The 18,538-nt window shown below is 41.3% G+C and overlaps 1 protein-coding gene across 1 annotated transcript in view; it reads right to left on the reverse strand.

The window, feature by feature from the left end:
- Window positions 1-18,538, reverse strand: part of RASEF (RAS and EF-hand domain containing) — a gene marked incomplete at its 5' end in the record, with an annotated part of 57,677 nt that overhangs the window by 12,090 nt on the left and 27,049 nt on the right. The window contains 7 exons of the mRNA XM_004717532.2: window positions 5,048-5,124; window positions 7,424-7,543; window positions 13,200-13,314; window positions 14,964-15,045; window positions 15,735-15,879; window positions 15,995-16,117; window positions 16,847-17,081. Coding sequence (XP_004717589.1) covers window positions 5,048-5,124; window positions 7,424-7,543; window positions 13,200-13,314; window positions 14,964-15,045; window positions 15,735-15,879; window positions 15,995-16,117; window positions 16,847-17,081 — 897 coding nt within the window. The remainder of the gene's footprint in view (window positions 1-5,047; window positions 5,125-7,423; window positions 7,544-13,199; window positions 13,315-14,963; window positions 15,046-15,734; window positions 15,880-15,994; window positions 16,118-16,846; window positions 17,082-18,538) is intronic.

The raw sequence follows: 18,538 nt of genomic DNA on the forward strand, positions 1-18,538 counted from the left end.
AGGCAATCAGTTCCTGTAAAGATTAAGGCAGAGAAGAACTGCCCCATTTAGTTTTCCCGGGGTGTCAATATTCACGAGAGCAGAAAGTCTCCTCTTTCTCCCATGGAGCAGCTAGTTGGTTTGAATGCTGACCTGGAGGTTAGCAGCCCAAAGCACAATGCACTAAGACACCCAGGATCCTTTAAAGAAAAGATTATGCATCAGGGTCTTGATAGGTTGAATCCGCCCATCTCTGGAATTTCCAGTGGCCAGTGGTTTCAAATGTGGTCAGGAAATTTTGAAAAGAGGTGGAGAGTTAAAACACAGGCACTGGAAGTCATCAATTATAAATGGCTCTAGATACAATGGGGATGGGAGACACTAACCAAAGAGAGAGAAGACCGACTCTGAGACAATAGAAGGGAACCAAGTGCAGAAAGGAACCATGAGAAATACCAACATTTAAGCGGCAAGTCTGCAATTCAGATTAGTAATAGGAAGCTTTAATTTAGCCAATTACGAGCTGTGTCCCTTTGAATAAGTTGATTCAGCATTCTAACACTCAATGTTCTCATCTTTAAAATGGATGTGATAACCATCGCATCCTCACAAGATTATTGTAAAGATGAAATAACACAAAGAAACCACTCGGCATGAGCCTAACATAGCAAACTTTCCATACAACATCCTGGTGGTGGTGGTAGCTGCTCTTGAATCAATTTCAACTCAGAGTGGTTCCGTGTGACAGAGCAGATCTGCCCCGCAGGGGTTTCTAGGCTGCACTCCTTACAGGAACTGCTTGCCAGAGCTGTTCACCTGAAGAGTCACCGGATGAGCTCAAACCACCAACCTTCAGCAAGCGCTGAAGCACTGCAACTCCAGAGCACCTTCCATAAAACATGAGTCAGTTACTTGGTGGTTTCTTTTTAATTATTTTATTGGGGCTCGTACAATTCTCATCACAATCCATACACACATCCATTGTGTCAAGCACATATGCACATTCGTTGCCCTCATCATTCTCAAAACATTTGCCTCCCACTCTATCCCCTAATATCAGTTTCTCATTTTCCCCCTTCCAACCACCCCCCCTCATGAACCCTTCATAGTTCGTAAATTATTATAGTTTCTCATAAGTTACCCTGTCTGATGTTTCCCTCCGCCTTCTTCTCTTGTTTTATTACTTATTTTAGTTCTATTTCGTATTCTGTTACTTAAAGCTTTTATTTACATTACTTCCAGTACATTTATTCTGGACTTGCCTAAAATAACCTCCCGTGCTCCTCTACGCTGATGCAAATTCAATCTGAGACTCAATTTAATTGCTATGTCCAGCATCTACCCTTGACCAACAAAACTTACATTTCTTCCTTCTGAGCACCCAAATGGCCTCTGTCAGCTGCATGTCAAATGACTACAAGGTCATGCAATTTTCTTTAATGTAGAAATATTATTTTCATTTCCTTGAGAACTCTCCGGAAGGTAACACAGGGCTGTGCACACACTGAACAGTCATAATAATATAGACACTGTTGAACTCGAAAGAAAATATTGAAGAGGAATGCCACATTTACATCTTTCATCTGGCCTTCAGTTTCTGTAAGCCACCAAAATTGCAGGCATGTCCCATGTTAAGGATATCCAATAGATATAGTTCTAAACAATTCCCACAGAGTTGTCTGGCAAAGTTAACGTACCTAACCCAAAAGTACCATATGTTTAACAATTACATTTTAAATGGTTTAGCCTGCTAGGCAAATTTATACACGAGTCCAGTGCTTGGGCGGAACTGATACATTGCCCTACGCGAGTTTTTGTTTTCTCAAAGAGCAGGCCACTAATCAATTAAAAGCTGGGTGAATGTAAATCTAAGGCAAACTGTTCAAAACCTGTAATTCTGGTAATGGCAAGGTTACTTACCCATTTTACAACAGTTCTGAAAGATGTCCTATGAACACAACAGGGAAACGGCATTTCTAGGAGAAGCTTTTCCTGGGATTGAGAGGTTTTCCAAGAAAAAGCAGAGTAACTCGGGTGGTTAGCCCAAACATTTATGGCCTCCCTTCACCTCTGAATAAAGTTCAGATAATGCAAACACACAGACTCTGCCAGTTCCGGTGTTATGCCTGTACATCATGAGGGGAAGAAGTGTGTCTGGATCTTGTATGAGAACTTAATCAAGAACTTAGCTTTGCATTAATACAACTTCCTAGAGGCTCTAAAACTTTCTAAATTGATCGTTTTACCAATGAAGAATTCCACGTTCTCATTTTAAAACTTAGGAATGTTGACAGGCAAATCTGAAGGAAGAGCAGAAAGCAAATAGAAAACTTTGCATATGTTCTTTATTTATAATTTTTGTATTGAGCATTCATTAATATGACGAAGACAGAGGCCTAACCATAATGCACCAGGCAACAACAATACCAACAAACTCTTTGATAAATGAGTCATAAGAAGCTTGCTTTTAATTGTCTAGAGCTTTAAAAAAGAAAAGTACTCTCTGTCCAGGTGACAGCAGAAGTACCTTAGTTATCAAAATACCTTTGCTCACCAGGTGCTCTAAACACACACACAGGCTATATTTAAGCTAACCTGTGCGTGGGCTGACCCAAGGTGTCACACTGGAGCAGGTGGGAAAAGGGCACAAGTAGTTTACAGCCTCTCCTATCTTTATGGCACAACAGAAATCCTGCTGGTCTCGGGGAGTCACGAAGGCACTTTGGAAGCACTCAACTTTACTATGGACCCGCGGAATAATCACATATTCAAAGAGTATGATGTAGTTCAGTGGAGTTGGGACTATTATATATAGAATCCAAGAAAAAGAACAGAAAGAACCTTGAAGATATTTTTTATTTGTCCCCTTTCATTTTGTAGATTCGGAATGACTAAAATAAGACTCCCACCTTGAGTGGAATTCCACTTCAACATGCACTAGGATAAGTGTTGCTAAGATTGATAGGTCAAATGTACCAGCCGCTCTTTGGTACAAAGATGAGGCTGTGTGCTCCTGTAAAGAGTTATGGTCTCTGAAACCCCAGGGAACAGTTCTACTGTGTCCTATACGGGGTCACTGAGTCATAATCTACTTCAATAATAGTGTTTAAAATAAGACGGAATACTGATGGTTCAGTGGGAGAACTCTCACCTCCCATAGGAAACCCAGGTTAGGTTCTACGCTAAATGTCTCATGTGCAGCCACATCCTTTCTGTTGGTGGAAATGTGTATTGCTTTGATGCTGACCAGGTTTCAGCAGATCATCCTCACTATGGGAGGATCAGAAGAAAGCCTTGGTAATCAGTTTCTGAAAACCAGCCAATGAAAACCAGGAATCACTAGGTTTGAGCTACAATTAACGATGCAGATGGCAAAGGTCTGAACAGTATTTAGTTGCACTATGTATGAGGTCAGGAGCCCTGGTGGCATAAAGGGTTACCCATTAGGGTCAAATCCACCAGCCTCCCCTTGGAAGAATGATGAAGCTTTCTACTCCTGTAAAGATTACAGTCTTGGACACCCACAGGGGCAGTTCCGCTCCATTCCACAGGGTTCCTATGAGTTAGATTCAACTCAATGGCAGTGAGACATATGGAACCACCATGAGGTGGAGGTTGGCTCACTGGCCACTACAACGCGAACAATGTCAAATTGACCAACTAAATGCTTAGGATCGTTTCCTGATCTCCCTGAAGTGACAGCAAAAATTTATGTCAAGATTCATAATAGAACTTTATTCAATTATTCTCATAATAGAACTTTATTCAATTATTCTCATAATAGAACTCAGTTTTATTAAGCATTTCGTTCATTTTAAAAGCAGCATTTAGAAATACTACCAAGTTTTTAAATTCTCAATACATAGTAGCCAAAGAGGCCAATCATCCTACTGAAGTTAAAATCCTTGTAAAGTCTAGAAAAAGAATCGCATGCCTAAAATGATGGTTTGGTTTTGTCTGTAATTACAGATCATTCGGCTGGTCTTTGTTAGTATGTCTTGCTTGTGTGTGCATTTAATCCCTTTAGGTCAGTTAGGGACCGGCTTCCCATTGGTAGCAGAAAGCTGAGGAGAAAAGATAAAGCTAATAGAAGTTGTTTCCCTAGACTACGCTAAGGAGTTAACACCCTCAAACACACTCAAGTTTTCAATGGTGCAGTTTCTACTCTAATCTACACCCTAAAATGTTATTATTATTAACAACATTGCCTCAGCTTAATGATTGCTTTATTAGGTTAAGAAAGAGTTTGAAAAGGTGCAATCAATTGCCATGATATACACAATTTCTTTACTGTTTACTGTTGTTGTTTTTCCTCTTCGATTTATTCTGGGGAATATAATAATAGGCAATTGTATTCATAAGAGTCTCTCATATTTAAATGCCGGTTCCTGGAAATGATTCATAAAAGTCAACTGGTAGCTTTGGGGTGACATTCTGCAGAAAGGTCAATGGCTCCTCAAATACACCTGCTTCGTTTGGCAGTGAAGATATTTCTGCAATATTTATAATGAATAAGCAGCATGCCACGTCTGTACAGAATCTTTACTTGCGACAGATGTCATCAATGACCACTCCCTGGCTGCCATTTAGCCACACTGTGGTAGCTTGCATGTTGCCATGGTGAGGGAAGCTAGGCCACTGGTATTTCAAATACCAGCAGGGCCACTCATGAGACGCAAGTGCCCACTGAGCTTCCAGACTAAGAAAGACTTGGAAGAAAAACCTAATAATTTACTTCTGAAAATAAGCCAATAAAGAGGGTACAGAAAACAGTAGAATTGGGCAGATACAGTGTTGTAAAATGATGCCCCTAAATAGTCACACCAATGGACTAAAACATGCCAACACTCATGAAAATGGGCAGGCCCAGGCAACATTCCATTAGGTTGTATCTGGGATGAACATAAATTATGGCCAACTTTGAGGGCAACTAACACCACTACTCCATTAATGACAGGCAGTGTTTTCCAGTTATAACTGCATGTTGGGGTCAAGGAATTTCATATATGTAGCAGCTAAAAAATAACCAATCCAATATCCCACTTTCCAAATACAAGTCAAAACTTACCGAGCAAGATGTAGAACAGCTTCCACTATATTTGAACCATCTTTGGCACTTGTTTCACAGAATAATGCCCCATAGTTCTGTAGAAAAAAGATGCATAATTAAAGAAAAGCTTTAGTTGGGTTTCCTGCTACATCTTCTTTTAAAAATTAACAAGAAAAAACACAACATTTTCTTTTCGAGCATGCTTAGAGTGATTACCATATGAGAAATCTATTCAGGGTTTCAATATTTAAAACACAAACAAAACAAAATAAAACAAAAACAATACAAGCTTCGATCTTAGTCATTCCTGGAAAACATCTAGTCAGAGGATTTTCATATGGCATTAAAAACGAACAACAAAACAATTTCATGTTTCAAAGTTATCTTAAAGATGCTATCAAATGTTCTTCTACCAAATAAATTGAGAGAGACAAAATTAATAGTCTAAGATAATGCCCAAGAAATTAAATTTCATCCAAAATATGTATCCTTCAGGTCGGCACCCTCACACTATCATCTTGTCCTTTCAGGAAGAGCCACCACCAATGTTGCTAAAACCAAGAGATATTTTTCTAAGCAACTAATCTGCTGCTGTTGAGTTAATTCCTACTCACAGCATTCCCACAGGCGCTGCAGTCAAACTCTCCGAAGATCCCTGGCCTTTGGTCAAGAAGCTTTTGCGTGGACTCAAACATCCACATTTTCAGTTGGTAGCTGAGCAGATTAGCCATTCGCACCATCTCAAAGCTCCATCGAGATAGATGGGAGGTAGCTGATATAGATAGATCAATAGATCGATAGATCGATCGATAGATAGAACAAAGCGGTAATTTCATGGGACTGACAGCAGAAAACAAGGATACCAATGTCAAATCAGTTTGCTATTGTATTAGCTTCTTATTTGATCCAAAATGCATCTGAATTGATTTATAGATAAGACAGCTCATAAAACGGTCAGGTAGCATTCTGACACAAGGACAATAGCGTGATAATAAGGGATGAAAAGGAAACATGGCACAAGACAATAAACGGCACAGTAATTAGTTTCACCAACTATATAAATGTATAGCCAAAAATAATTTTACACTTTTCCGACTAAGTACAAATCTTGGAAGAAACAAAAATGTCTCTCACGTTCCATCCATACACATAAGGCCAGAAGGCATAGTAACCTTCTGACATTAAACCTTTCTTTTCAAAAGAGAACATTCATTCGTTTGTTTGGCATTGAGTTCCATGACTATAGAAGGATTCCAGCAACTAGATGAGTGTGAAGAAGAAGATCGCAATTTTAACTCTTCTTTGTACTCCAAGGAGCCAACAGTGTAGTGAGTTCTGTGTTGGGCTGCTAACCGCACGGCCAGCAGTTCAAAACGCCGCGGCGCTTTACTCCCATAACAGGTTAGTCTCAGAAACCTATGGGGGCATTTCTACTGTGTCCGATGGGGTTGCTATGATTTGAAAGCGACTCAATGGCTGTGAGTTTGAGGTTTTGTTTTATAGGTTTGTACTTAGTGGAGAAATTTAATTAAGTAAGTATTTTACCTTCGTGGGGGGTCCAATCTCTGGGTTATTTACTTATGCTCATCAATGAGGGTAGGACATTTGGGGTTCTGCCTGTCTCAGAAGGGCAGAAGTCTCCTCAGATAGGACCAAGGCATATTCAAAGGACATCTTAAGAACGGTTTTAAAAACACACCAGACTCACTGCCATACAATCAGTTCTGACTCACGGTGACCCTACAGGACAGAGCAGACCTGCACCTGTGGGCTTACAGGACTGAAGGCTCAGAGCGGCTGGTGGTTTTGAACTGGTGATCTTGTGGTTAGCAGCCCAATTCATAACCCAGAATGCCACCAGGGCTGCCTTAAGCAAAGGTAAAGAAGATTAAAGATCAAAGCCAGTGACTTCTGAGGGTCCTAAGCCCTCTTTCGATTTGAACCCACCATTACTCTTAATAAGGGAGCCCTGGTAGTATGGTGGTTACACCTTGGGCTGCTAACTTCACGGTCAGCGGTTGGTTCAAAAGCACGAGCCATTTTTCAAGAGAAATACAAGGCAGACTTTCTACTCTTGTAAACAGTTATGGTTGTGGAAACTCATAGGGACAGTTCTATCCTGCCCTACAGGTCCCTATGAGTCAGCACTGACTTGATGGTGGTGAGTTTCCTCTGACCAAGGAGCTCTGTTGGCACAATGAGCTACAAATTGAGTTGCTTACCTAAGGGCCAGCAGTTTGAACCCACCAGTGGCGGCATAGGAGAAAGATGATGCTGTCTATGCACATAAAGATTTACAGTTTCAGAAACCCTAAGGTTCATTCCACTCTGTCCCATAGGGTCACTATGAGTCAACTTAGTGGCAAGGAATCAGAGTGCAGTTTCCACTCTTACCATGGCCAGCTTTTCTCCAATGTTTCCTGGAACACAGGTTTGTGCGTCCACAGCAGCATCCTCACGAAGATCCGCCTTGTTTCCGACCAACATGATTGGAATACTTTCCTGAGTCGCATCCTATCACAGAAAAAGGGAAAGAAATGAGAAATCAGCAGCCCTTCGGCTCATACTGAGGAAATTAAGAACAGCATTGATTACCATTTTCCAAATGCATGTTGTGCCACTCTCTATATAAATATCCTTTGCCTCAAAATGGCTATTAAAATATCCATTCCTCCCCACCTCCCTGCCCCCATACACAGATGAGAAAAGTGAAATTCTAAGAGCTAAACTGTTGGAAGGGTTGAGGCAAGGGGCCAAGCCTGGTTCTTTCTGATTCCACAACCCTTTCCACTATACAACACCTGCTCCTTGAAGGCATTAAGATCGGACAGGGCAAGATATGACAAAATAATAATAATTTCCAAATTATCAAGGGTTCATGAGGGAGGGGGGGGACCGTGGAGGGAGGAGAAAAATGAGGAGCTGATGCCAAGGGCTTAAGAAGAAAAGAAATCTTTTGAGAATGATGAAGGCAACAAATCTACAAATGTGCCTGACATACGATGGATGGATGGATTGTGAGAAGAGTTGTATGAGCCCCCAATAAAAGGATTTTTTTTTAAAAAAATCAATCCTGTTTATGGCAAAGGAAATTTGCAGCTCCTAATTTCTTGTTTCTAGCATACAGAACACTGCAAGCCATGATAAACTCTGGAAACTTGGCCACACAGGCCCCTTTGCCTGCCGGGCTCACCTCATTTTCTATACTGTTCTCTTCAGACCGTGGTGATCATGAAGCCCGTCACGCCCCCAGGTCTAAGGTGCTTCTGCAATTACGCTACGACAAGAACAGAGTCTGAAAGTTCCACACTCACTGTCACTTGCTTTGCAATGAAAGGAAAGCAGCAGAGTCTGGAGGCCGATTTTTCTTTTTCTTACGGAACACCAATGATCAATCGCTAAAGCAGCAAATTCTAATTCTGAGGGTCCCAAGTCAGCATACACATATCATTCACAATGACCCAGTGCTCATGCCAACTGTGAGTGATGGTTCTACACTTGATCTCCCACCACTGGTCCATGAGAGACTAGGCGTGTCTCTCTGCATTTCTGCCTGAATTTCCCTATTGGGAAAATGAGAGGGTTAATTAGGGAATATCCCACCTCATTGGGATACGATTTGAATAAAAGATGGTCGCCTGGCTACCACGGAAAAACAGACTTCCAGTTCTAATCCAGAGAAGCAGCAGTCCTGACAGACAGCAGCAGTGTCTGTAAACAGCAGGTGATACTTCAGGAACACGTTAGAAAGAAGGAAAGACATGACTTTTAAAATAATGAAATGATATTTGGCCTCCATTCTTCTCAAGTTCCTCTGACCCCAAACAAACCCACTGCCAATGAACTGACTCCAACTCACAGTGACCCGAGAGGACGGAGTGGAACCTCTCAGTCAGGTTTCCAAGACTGTCCACCTTCATGGGGGCAGACAGCCGCATCTTTCCCTGGAGAAGCCAGTGGTCGGTTTGAGCCATCAAGTTTAGCAAATGAATGCCTAACCCACAGCACCACCACATGTAGGTGTTTATCATATTTTGACAGTGCAATTCCTGGCACATGCTATGGCTGATCACTCTACATAAGGACTATTTCAACTCATGACTGATCTTTGTCTGTCTGTCTCACTCTTTCTCACCATACCATAATACCACAACTTAAAATGATAACTGAGTTCAAATTTTTTAGTGGTAACAAGAGCTTTGCCATAGATCCCCTAAACCCAGTGCTCTATCCCAAAGAGCTTCATTTGTTCCCTGGGGCGTAGATTCCTTTTGCTCCACACAGGAGGTTCTTGACATCAGGAGCTTCTTTTATTAATATACTGCTCACCTTGGTGCCTTATAGAAGGAGCTACTAGTATTGAATCAGCAAGCCCATTTCTAGCTCCGGTCCTACCGCTAACCATAAAACAACTACAAGATAGTGTCTCATACTTTCTATGCCTCAAGTTTCTCATAAAAAATGAATGAGAATAACAATATGTTTCTTGCTTCTTTTAAAGTTATGTTGCACACATGAATATCCTAAATGGAAATTTTTATGAAATAAAAGCATTACACAAAGGTAAACAGTTTCATGTTTATAATAATTTTAAGGCATGGGATGCCACTGGAAAATGCATATTCATTTAGTGTTTTCTACAACTTATTGCCAACTGCAATCAGTCATACTTTTAATATTGGTTTAGTTAGAAAGGGAATATTGATCCTGTTGTTCAGAGTATGAAGTAGGTCCCATTGCAGAGTCCAAAGGTGACCTTGAGATCCAACAATAATCAGTTTTCTGTTTCACCACCACTATGCTTTAATGCCTATCAAAAGTTACAGATGGCATATCACCCTAACTGCTGTATTAGCCCCTAGATGATTTACAAGAAAAAGTGCTGAACCATAGCTTGAGATTCAGTATTATATTTCAAACAAATGAATAACTATTTGAAGCACGCTAAATGTATTCATAGTTATTTCCCACTTATAAATTCTATTTGCTAGGATGGCTATTATAAAAAATAAAACATTTTAAAGGGAAAAATAACAAGTATTTCCAACAATGTGGAGAAATTGCAACACTTATCCACTTCTGTTGAGAATGTAAAATGTTACAACTACTGGAAAACAGTCCAGTAGTTCCTTAAGATCTCGAGAGTTACACATTGAATTACCATCTGCCCCAGCAGATCCACTCCTATGCATGTATCTCTCAGAGGTGAAAACAACGACTCAAGACCGATGCTTATACATAAACTTTAGAACAACTTCATCCACAATGGCTCAAAGGTACGAACCAGTCACATGTACACCAACAGATAAAAGGACAAACTGCAAGATCCACAAGACTACTACTTACCCATGAAAAAGCAAGCAGTCTCTGTCACATGCCACAATATGAATAATCCTTGGACACATGCTAAATGAAATAAGCTATATTCATAAAGGATAAACACTTGTGTATGTGAGTGCAGAAATTAGGAGACTGGCTGCCAGGGGCTGGGGGAAGCAGGGACTAGGGAATTGCGATTTAATTTGTGTTGGGAGGAATGGAAAGGTTTTAGAAATAGACAGCAGTGGTAATTGCACAAACTTGTCACTGTACTTAATGCCACTAAGTTGTACATTTATAAATGGTAACTATAAATTATGTTATGTATGTTGGACCACAATTAAAAGAAAAGAAATAAAAGTAAAAATATGAAAATTCCTTAGATGAAAGGCATTGTCTAATCTAACCCAACGGAAGCACAGATATCCTCACACATGATTAAAAGACCAATCACTACTTCAATGGCACTGTGGGATGTCTACAGATGTGAACTCACAACCAGAGGAAAGTTGAGAGACAGCTCTCAGTGAACTTGGACCTCAGCACATGTTTATAGTCAAGTGATATCTCTCATTTTCTACATGTCAAAGCTACTACATACATGCAACTATGGCCCCACATGGCTACTAATCTTATTTTTCTGTTCCTTATTTATGATAGAAACTTCTGGTTTGGCTTTTTGGTTGTTGGTTTTTTTGTTGTTTTTTTTTGAGTACCTGCATCTTCACCTGCTTCCAATGTGGTTCTGATTTTATCTGTAAGAAAAATCGCTGAACAAAGCTGATGGATGAAGAAAGCTGATGGTGCTCAGCTATTAAAAGATATAGGGTCTGGGGTTAATTTCAAAGGCTTGAAGTTAAACAAGCGTCTATCTAGCAGGGAAGTAACAAAGCCCACATGGAAGAAGCACACCATCCTATGAGATCGCGAGGTATACAACAGGATCAGGTATCAGGCATCACAAGACCCAAAAGAATCATACTGATTCGAATAAGCAGGAACAGAGAGGAGACCCAAAGCCCAAGGGTCGCCAGGAAGGGACAAGTCATCCAGGGTGCAGTATAGCACCAATGAAACACACAACATTCCTCTAGTAGAGCAGTTCTCAACCTGTGGGTCACGACCCCTTTTGGGGTAGAACCACCCTTTCACATGGGTCGCCTAAGACCATCAGAAAACACATATTTCTGATGGTTTTAGGAACCCAGACAATGCTCCTCTTTCCGTCTCCAGGCGGGTCCACCCACAAGCAGATATACCCACATACAAGTACCCAACATGAAGACTGTTACCCATGCTACACCATGCTTCAAGACAAAATTTCAATTATTTTTAATAGAAATAAATATTTCACAATATATAATTACATATTGTTTTGTGATTAATCACTATGCTTTAATTATGTTCAATTTTTAACAATGAAAATACATCCTGCATATCAGATATTTACATTATGATTCATAACAGTAGCAAGCTTACAGTTATGAATTAATAATGAAAATAATTTTATGGTTGGGGGTCATCACAACATGAGGAACTGTATTAAAGGGTCACAGCATTAGGAAGGTTGTGAACCACTTCTGTAGTTCTTTAATGCGTCCTCACCGCCACTATCATGACCCCAGTTCTACTTTACAAATCTGGATAGACCAGAGCATGTACACTGGTACAGATAGAGCTCACGACACATGAAATCCAGGAGAGATAACCCCCAGGGACAGTAATGGGAACAGTGATACCATGAGGGTAGAGGGAAGGTGGGGGAAGAAAGGGGGAACTGATCGAAATGATCAACATATACCAGCGGGAGTGGGGGGCATGAACAACAGAACTGTGGGTGAAGAAGGGAGACAGCGGATGGTGTAAGATATGAAAACAATAATTTATAATTTATCAGGGGATAATGAGGGTGGGAGGGGAGGAGGGAAGGAAAAAAAAAAGAGCTGATACCAAAGGCTCAAGTAGAAAAAAAATGTTTTGAAAATGATGATGGCAACATATGTACAAATGTCTTTGATACAATTGATATATAGATTGTCCTAAGAGCTATAAGAGCCCATAATATAACGATTTATAAAAGTTTTTTTTTTTAAAGAGAGAGATTCAACAAAGATGGGTTAATACTGTAGAGTTTGAACTCCTGAAGAGAAATTCCTTAGTAACTCGCCCAATCTTTCTCTGGCACGGACCAGGTAGCTGGCTTAAAAGAGTATCTTTGAGAAATGTATTGACATTTTACAGAGAACACACAGTTAATTTTTTGGAATAATTTCATTATTTTGGGTAGACCAAGTTCCCATAGCAAGGAATGAGCTGCTAAGCATGGGTCTAGGCCACCCAAGAAAGAGTGGAAAAGAAAGAGTGCAGATTTGAAGCTTTGTTTTGTTGCACATTGGCGTCTGAACTTTTAAACATTAACTACAGTGCCATAAAAATGTGACCACAGATAATTTAGAAAACAAAGAGGTTTTATTCTCTGCTTTCTGCCTCATTATTCTGTCTTCTACATGCTAAGCTTAGGCACCTGTAAAGTGGGAATAATGCCCCTGGCATCTTGAATAAAGTCAAAGTACCTAGGTAGAAAAAGAAAAGAAAAGAAAACCTGGAAGTTTAATTCTCAGAAGTTCCATTTAGTTGTCTCCTGGGCTTCGTGGAATCTTGCATTGCTACCGAGGTAGGGACAAAGCCTGCCCAGTGCCAACCGGAACTCTACCTCTCACATCCTGGTCTCCCAGTAGCTTGGATCCCTGGTTTCTAATGCAGTCCACCCAGAAGAAGAGTGGTACCACTTTCAGAAACGACCCATGAACTCCCTGTGTAGTTTTATTGTTTCCTTGTTTTGATTTCTTACCTCAATCATGTCCACCCACTCGCGTACATTGAGAAAGCTTTTCTCACATGTGACATCATACAGCAGCAAAACACCATCTGCTCTTCGGAAGTAAGACTTGGCAATACTTCGGAATCTGGAAGAAGAGAAGGGTATAAGTGAGGATTCCAATCACTCAGTCAGTTTAGTGCCCCCTTGTTTTTCCCCAATATAGCAGAAACACATTACTATGAAATAGCCATCTCTACGGCCTCGTATGGTCCAGTGGAAGTTAACAGGAGGAGAATCTGGGCTGCTAGTTTAGAAGCCCTTGTGCCACAGTGGTCTTCCATTGGGCTGCGAACTGCAAGGTTGGCCATTCGAAACCCCCTGCCACTCCGTGGAGAGAAAGATGAGGCTTTCTACTCCTGTACAGAGTTACAGACTTGGAAACCCACCAGGGAAGCTCGACCTTGTCCTACTCAGGTATGGGTCGGCATTAACTCCATGGCAGTGAGTTGGGCTTTATGGACCATTTTCTCCAACACAATCTCAAGACTGTCCAGAAACCCCTAAACATAACCAGGACACTCTTTAACCTTAAAAACAAGGCCCACATGTGAGTCACAGAGAGGCTCACATTCTAGAAAAATCATTTTGAAGAGGTATAGAAGGTATGAAGGACTCCTTGGGTGACACAAACAGTTAAACACATGATTACTGGTCAAGTTTGGCTGTTCAAACCCATCCAGAGTGCCTCAGAAAACAGCACCAGTGGGCTGTTTCCCAAAAGTCTTAGACTTGAAAAACCTAAGGAGCATGGGGTTACCTAGAGCTGGAATCAACGCACGGGGACTAACAGCAACAACATGGTAGGTAGGTTATTGCTGTTGTTAAATGCTGTCTATAGGTTTCAACTCAGAGTATTCTGTCTACAACATAAGGGAACTCCGCCTGGTCCTGCACAATCCTTATAGTTCTTATGTAAACAATTCGGTTGAGAGGAAGTATTAAGGATGATGAAAGAAAAATTAATATTTGTCAAACATCATCATGTGCAAGATATTTTACATTCATGGAAGGTGAGAAGATGGGGTTTCATGGGAAATGAGCTTATCTCAACCTCTTTGCTTATCTGAAAACCAAGTCAAATATTTATAAGTACTTTTAAACAGGACCACGTTCACCACAGATATTTTGTTAAATTCTAAAGCTCAAAGGAGTGAAGAATATAAACTCCATGGGGACAGCTATTTCTGACTGTTTATGATTCAATCTTAGTCTTCTGAATGGTCCCTAATACGGAGGCAGGTGCCCAACACATCCTTCTTTAACAGCTGAATGGATTCCATTCCCAAAGAGTTAGACGAGATGAAAGCCTATGCTTCAGAGTTCCAGGCACTGCCCATGAATGCAAAAGAAGGCAGAATCAAGAAGTGCAAGTCTGCTAAGTAGTTCAGGCCTTTGACCTTGAACTAACGGGGGCAGAGTAGTCACCATCTCCCACTAATTATCATCCCATCACCAAATGGCTTCTCACATTGTCACTGCATTCAGGAGTGTTGAGTCACCTAAATTCTTGTTAAGAAGGAACACTCACATTTGCATGAACATCATCAGCTCAATGAAAGCTTAAAAGGTCTTCCTCTCCTACAACTGATCCATAAATGAAGAAAGCAAGCCTGGGATATGAAAATTTTTGACCATTCTTGAAATTAAAGTAGGAACATAAAAAACATACAATCTTCTACAGGGCTGGTCTATTCAACCCTACCCAGAGCCCCCCAAATAATGAAGACCACTTGCCTCTCCTGACCAGCGGTGTCCCAGAGCTGCAGGACTGTTCGTTCTCCATCCACAATGAGAGTTTTCATTTGGAAATCAACTCCTGAAAAGGAAGATGAGAACAGAGAACAGGATGTGAACCACTTCACTGGTTTCTACTTTCAAACCTACTTTAGATGAGACAAAAGCTCAGTGAGTTAGACAGGAATAGACACTGCCTTCAAGGAGAGCGATCTTCATGGGCTAATTATGTATGTCAGGCTACATGTGTGAGCAGATAAACCATCCGCAGATGAGGGTAATGATTTAATCTATAGACATTGATGTTCTACATGCCCAGCGATGTAGGGGTGTGCATGTGTCTTGTGTACACAATTATATGTGGATGTAGTGTATCAGGGTGATGCAAACAATTAACCTTCTCAGCTGCTCAATGACATTCTGGAAGTACAAATCTCCCAGAGGCATTGTGGAAGAGGGGCCCGAGGATCTCCTTCTGAAAACTCGAACATTCAAATCCCTGTGGAGCACAGCACTACTCTGATACCCCGGAAGTCACAGAGGCGGAAATTGGCTTGACAATCCTTGGTGTATACAAGAAGGCTTCTAAAGATCATGGAGAATGCCACTATCTTTCAGTTCCATTTTTCCACAAACTTTAAGAAGCCCTCACATATGTATATGTATATGTGTACTTAGACTGATAGACCAGTAAGTAGGTAGATAGAAAGAGCTATCTCAAATAAAAGCAATCCAGAACAAGTGATTTTCTCATTGAAATAGACACCATACCCAGAGTGGCACTTGTATTTCCTCGGAATTCATTCTTGCAAAGTCTCATGAGAAAACTAGATTTCCCCACTGCAGCGTCCCCTGCAAGCACAATCTTGTAAGCCTTCTGTGAGCTAGCTTTCTGGGTGTCGTCTTCCATGTCTGTCTAAGGGGGAAATTACAGTGAGTAATTAGGCCTATGCCAGCTTTCCTCCTACTAAGTAAGAGAGCAGAGAAACTCGACATGATTTGTACGTAAGAATGCTTCCGAAACAACTTACCTGTGGTGAAAGTGCTGAAATCGGTTTTCTCAAAGAACTCACAGAGCTGCCTTCACTCACAGGCCCTGGAGGCTTCCAGTCCAAGACAGAACCATATATCTCTTCATCCCTTATCTCAGGAACCTATGTTTAAAAAAGAAAGAGAAAGAAAATCAGTTAAAAGCCTAAGATCACATTACACATCTACCAAGACCCAAATCAGCAAACCTTCGCCCTCACGTTGATTCCGACGACGCATGGTGACCTGGGTATTACAGGGCTGTCCCTGGCGTTCTCTTGGCTGTCACCTCTGGAGAAGCATGCCTCCAGGCGTTTCTTCTGCCGTGCCTGGGGCTAATTCAAGCCGCTAACCTTCTGGTTACTAGATGAATGCAGACCATTTGCCACCAGAGGCCACACATCCCACAAACTTAAAAGAAGCAAAGTTTGTGGCTGAATCTACAGTTGACATTGTTAGGCACCAGTGTGGCTGTAATTACCAATCTATAAACAATGTCACCTTAACTTGGTTAGGAAAAACTCTTGCTGGTTATGTCTCACGTTTAGAACATTTGGATTCCCGTGAGAGATGGCAGTCAAATAAACAAAGCAAAACAAAAAGCAAAGCTGTTGCTGTTTAGTTGATCCAAACCCATAGTGGCCCTACAGGATTTGCCCCTGAGGATTTCCAATGCTATCATCTTTATGGAAGCAAATGGCCTTATATTTGTCCTGAAGAGTGGCTGGCGGGTTCTAACTGCCAGTCTTTCAGCGAACAGCCAAGTGCTTAATGCCTGTGCCACCAGAGACCTTCAAAAGCAGCAGCATGTAATCAAAGGTGAGACCTGGGAGAGCAGGGAATGCTGGGCTTACATCTGTATCTGAAGCATCCCCTCCAGAGCTCTCCCGGGCACACTGTGACCTTTGAGAGGCCCTCGGGTGCTTGTACTCCACTTCAGAGTCATACTCATTGGAGTCCCTCAGCGTAGACAAGCCACTGTCAAAGCAGCTCTCTGGCAGACTGTCAACTTCGCAGTTCATCCTCTGCATGGGGTCACAGAGGGCCAGAGAGTCACAGTCCTCGTCCACGAAGGAGGAGCGGGATGACCTGAAATTAGAGGGGAAGACCACTGAACCTGATGGCCTGCATGCTGAGGGAAGCACAGGGAGAACGCAGTGGAGTCATGACCTGCGTTGTCACTTTAGCCAAGAGTCACCATGGAGTCCATGATTAATTGCCAGGGGAAATAAAATGCTCAAAGCATTATCCGCCCATCGTTCAACAAACAATAAAGGTAAAGGCACTCAAATCAAACATTGCATAAAGAGCCCTCTGTTTAGTACCTCTTTAATTTCCTGATACAGAAAGAATTAAGGCATTAAAGCTAACTCAGTTTGCATAAATAAAGATGTATGTAGAACAAGTGGACTCTTGCTCCAGAGCAGTCCAGTCACAGTCTGAATGGCATGTTTCCTTCTGGACAGAAGCTCCACATAGAGAGAGTCTCATGGAAGGAACATCTGTGCTGACCTGACACTTCAAGCTCTCTGACTGGAGGAAGAGTTCCCTCTTCCAATACAGACACTACAGACAATACAGACAATACAATACTGACACACAGAGGGAAAAGATATCTCTCAAGAGTTCACAAGGCGAAAAAGGGCTAATTGGCAAGCTTTTCTGAGAGTCAAATTTCTAACAAATGTGGAGAAAAACGGCAGTCATCTAGAAATGTCTGGTGCTGGATGAGTGTGTCGAGTGAGATGGCTTTTCTGCCACAGATGCATTGAAATGCCCCCTGGAAAGATTCTTAGAAGGAATTGTTACAAAGGGACGTAACATGCACAAGTTGACAGTAGAATCCTGACTTTTGTGGTTCTTTACATTTATGAAATTCTAAGATGTTATCAATTAGGGAGAAATTAACAAAAAGAAAAAATTAAAAATAGGCTATGTGCAGATTTATATGCTGGCATTACAAGAGTTAGGACTCACTGAAAGAGTCCTGGTAGCATACATACTGAGCTGCTAACCACAAGGTCAGCAGTTCGAACCCATCAGCTGCTACTCTGGAGAATGATGAGGCTGTCTACTTCCGTATCTTGGAAACCCCAAAGCGAAGTCCTACTCTTCCCTATAGGGTCGCTTTGAGTCAGAATCAACTCAATGGCAGTCAGATGAGTTACTGAGTATGTCCCACATGTCGGATACCAGCACAGGTACTTTACATACAAGATCTCGCTGGAAAGGGGACTGGGCAGTGTAGAGTGTCCCCAGATATGAGAAGTAATAAGAACTGGACCTGCTCAGAATAGGAAGGATGATATAAGCCTTAAATATGTATAAGCCATGAACATCTGAGAAACCAAAAATATTTTTATGGCATTGACAAATGTTTAAAACAATTTACAAAGGCAATTTAACCACTTACACCTTCTCTAAATATGTTTGCTCAATTATAAAGTCAGGGTAGGATGTTTCATACCTAGGGTAGGATGTTTCATACCATAACTCAATCTAGCTAGCTGTGTGTGTGTGTGTGTGTGTGTGTGTGTGTGTGTGTG

The sequence above is a fragment of the Echinops telfairi genome, unplaced genomic scaffold (genome assembly GCF_000313985.2).
Source record: "Echinops telfairi isolate 266 unplaced genomic scaffold, ASM31398v2 ScPeMD7_1;HRSCAF=3_1, whole genome shotgun sequence".
Taxonomy (NCBI): Eukaryota; Metazoa; Chordata; class Mammalia; order Afrosoricida; family Tenrecidae; genus Echinops; species Echinops telfairi.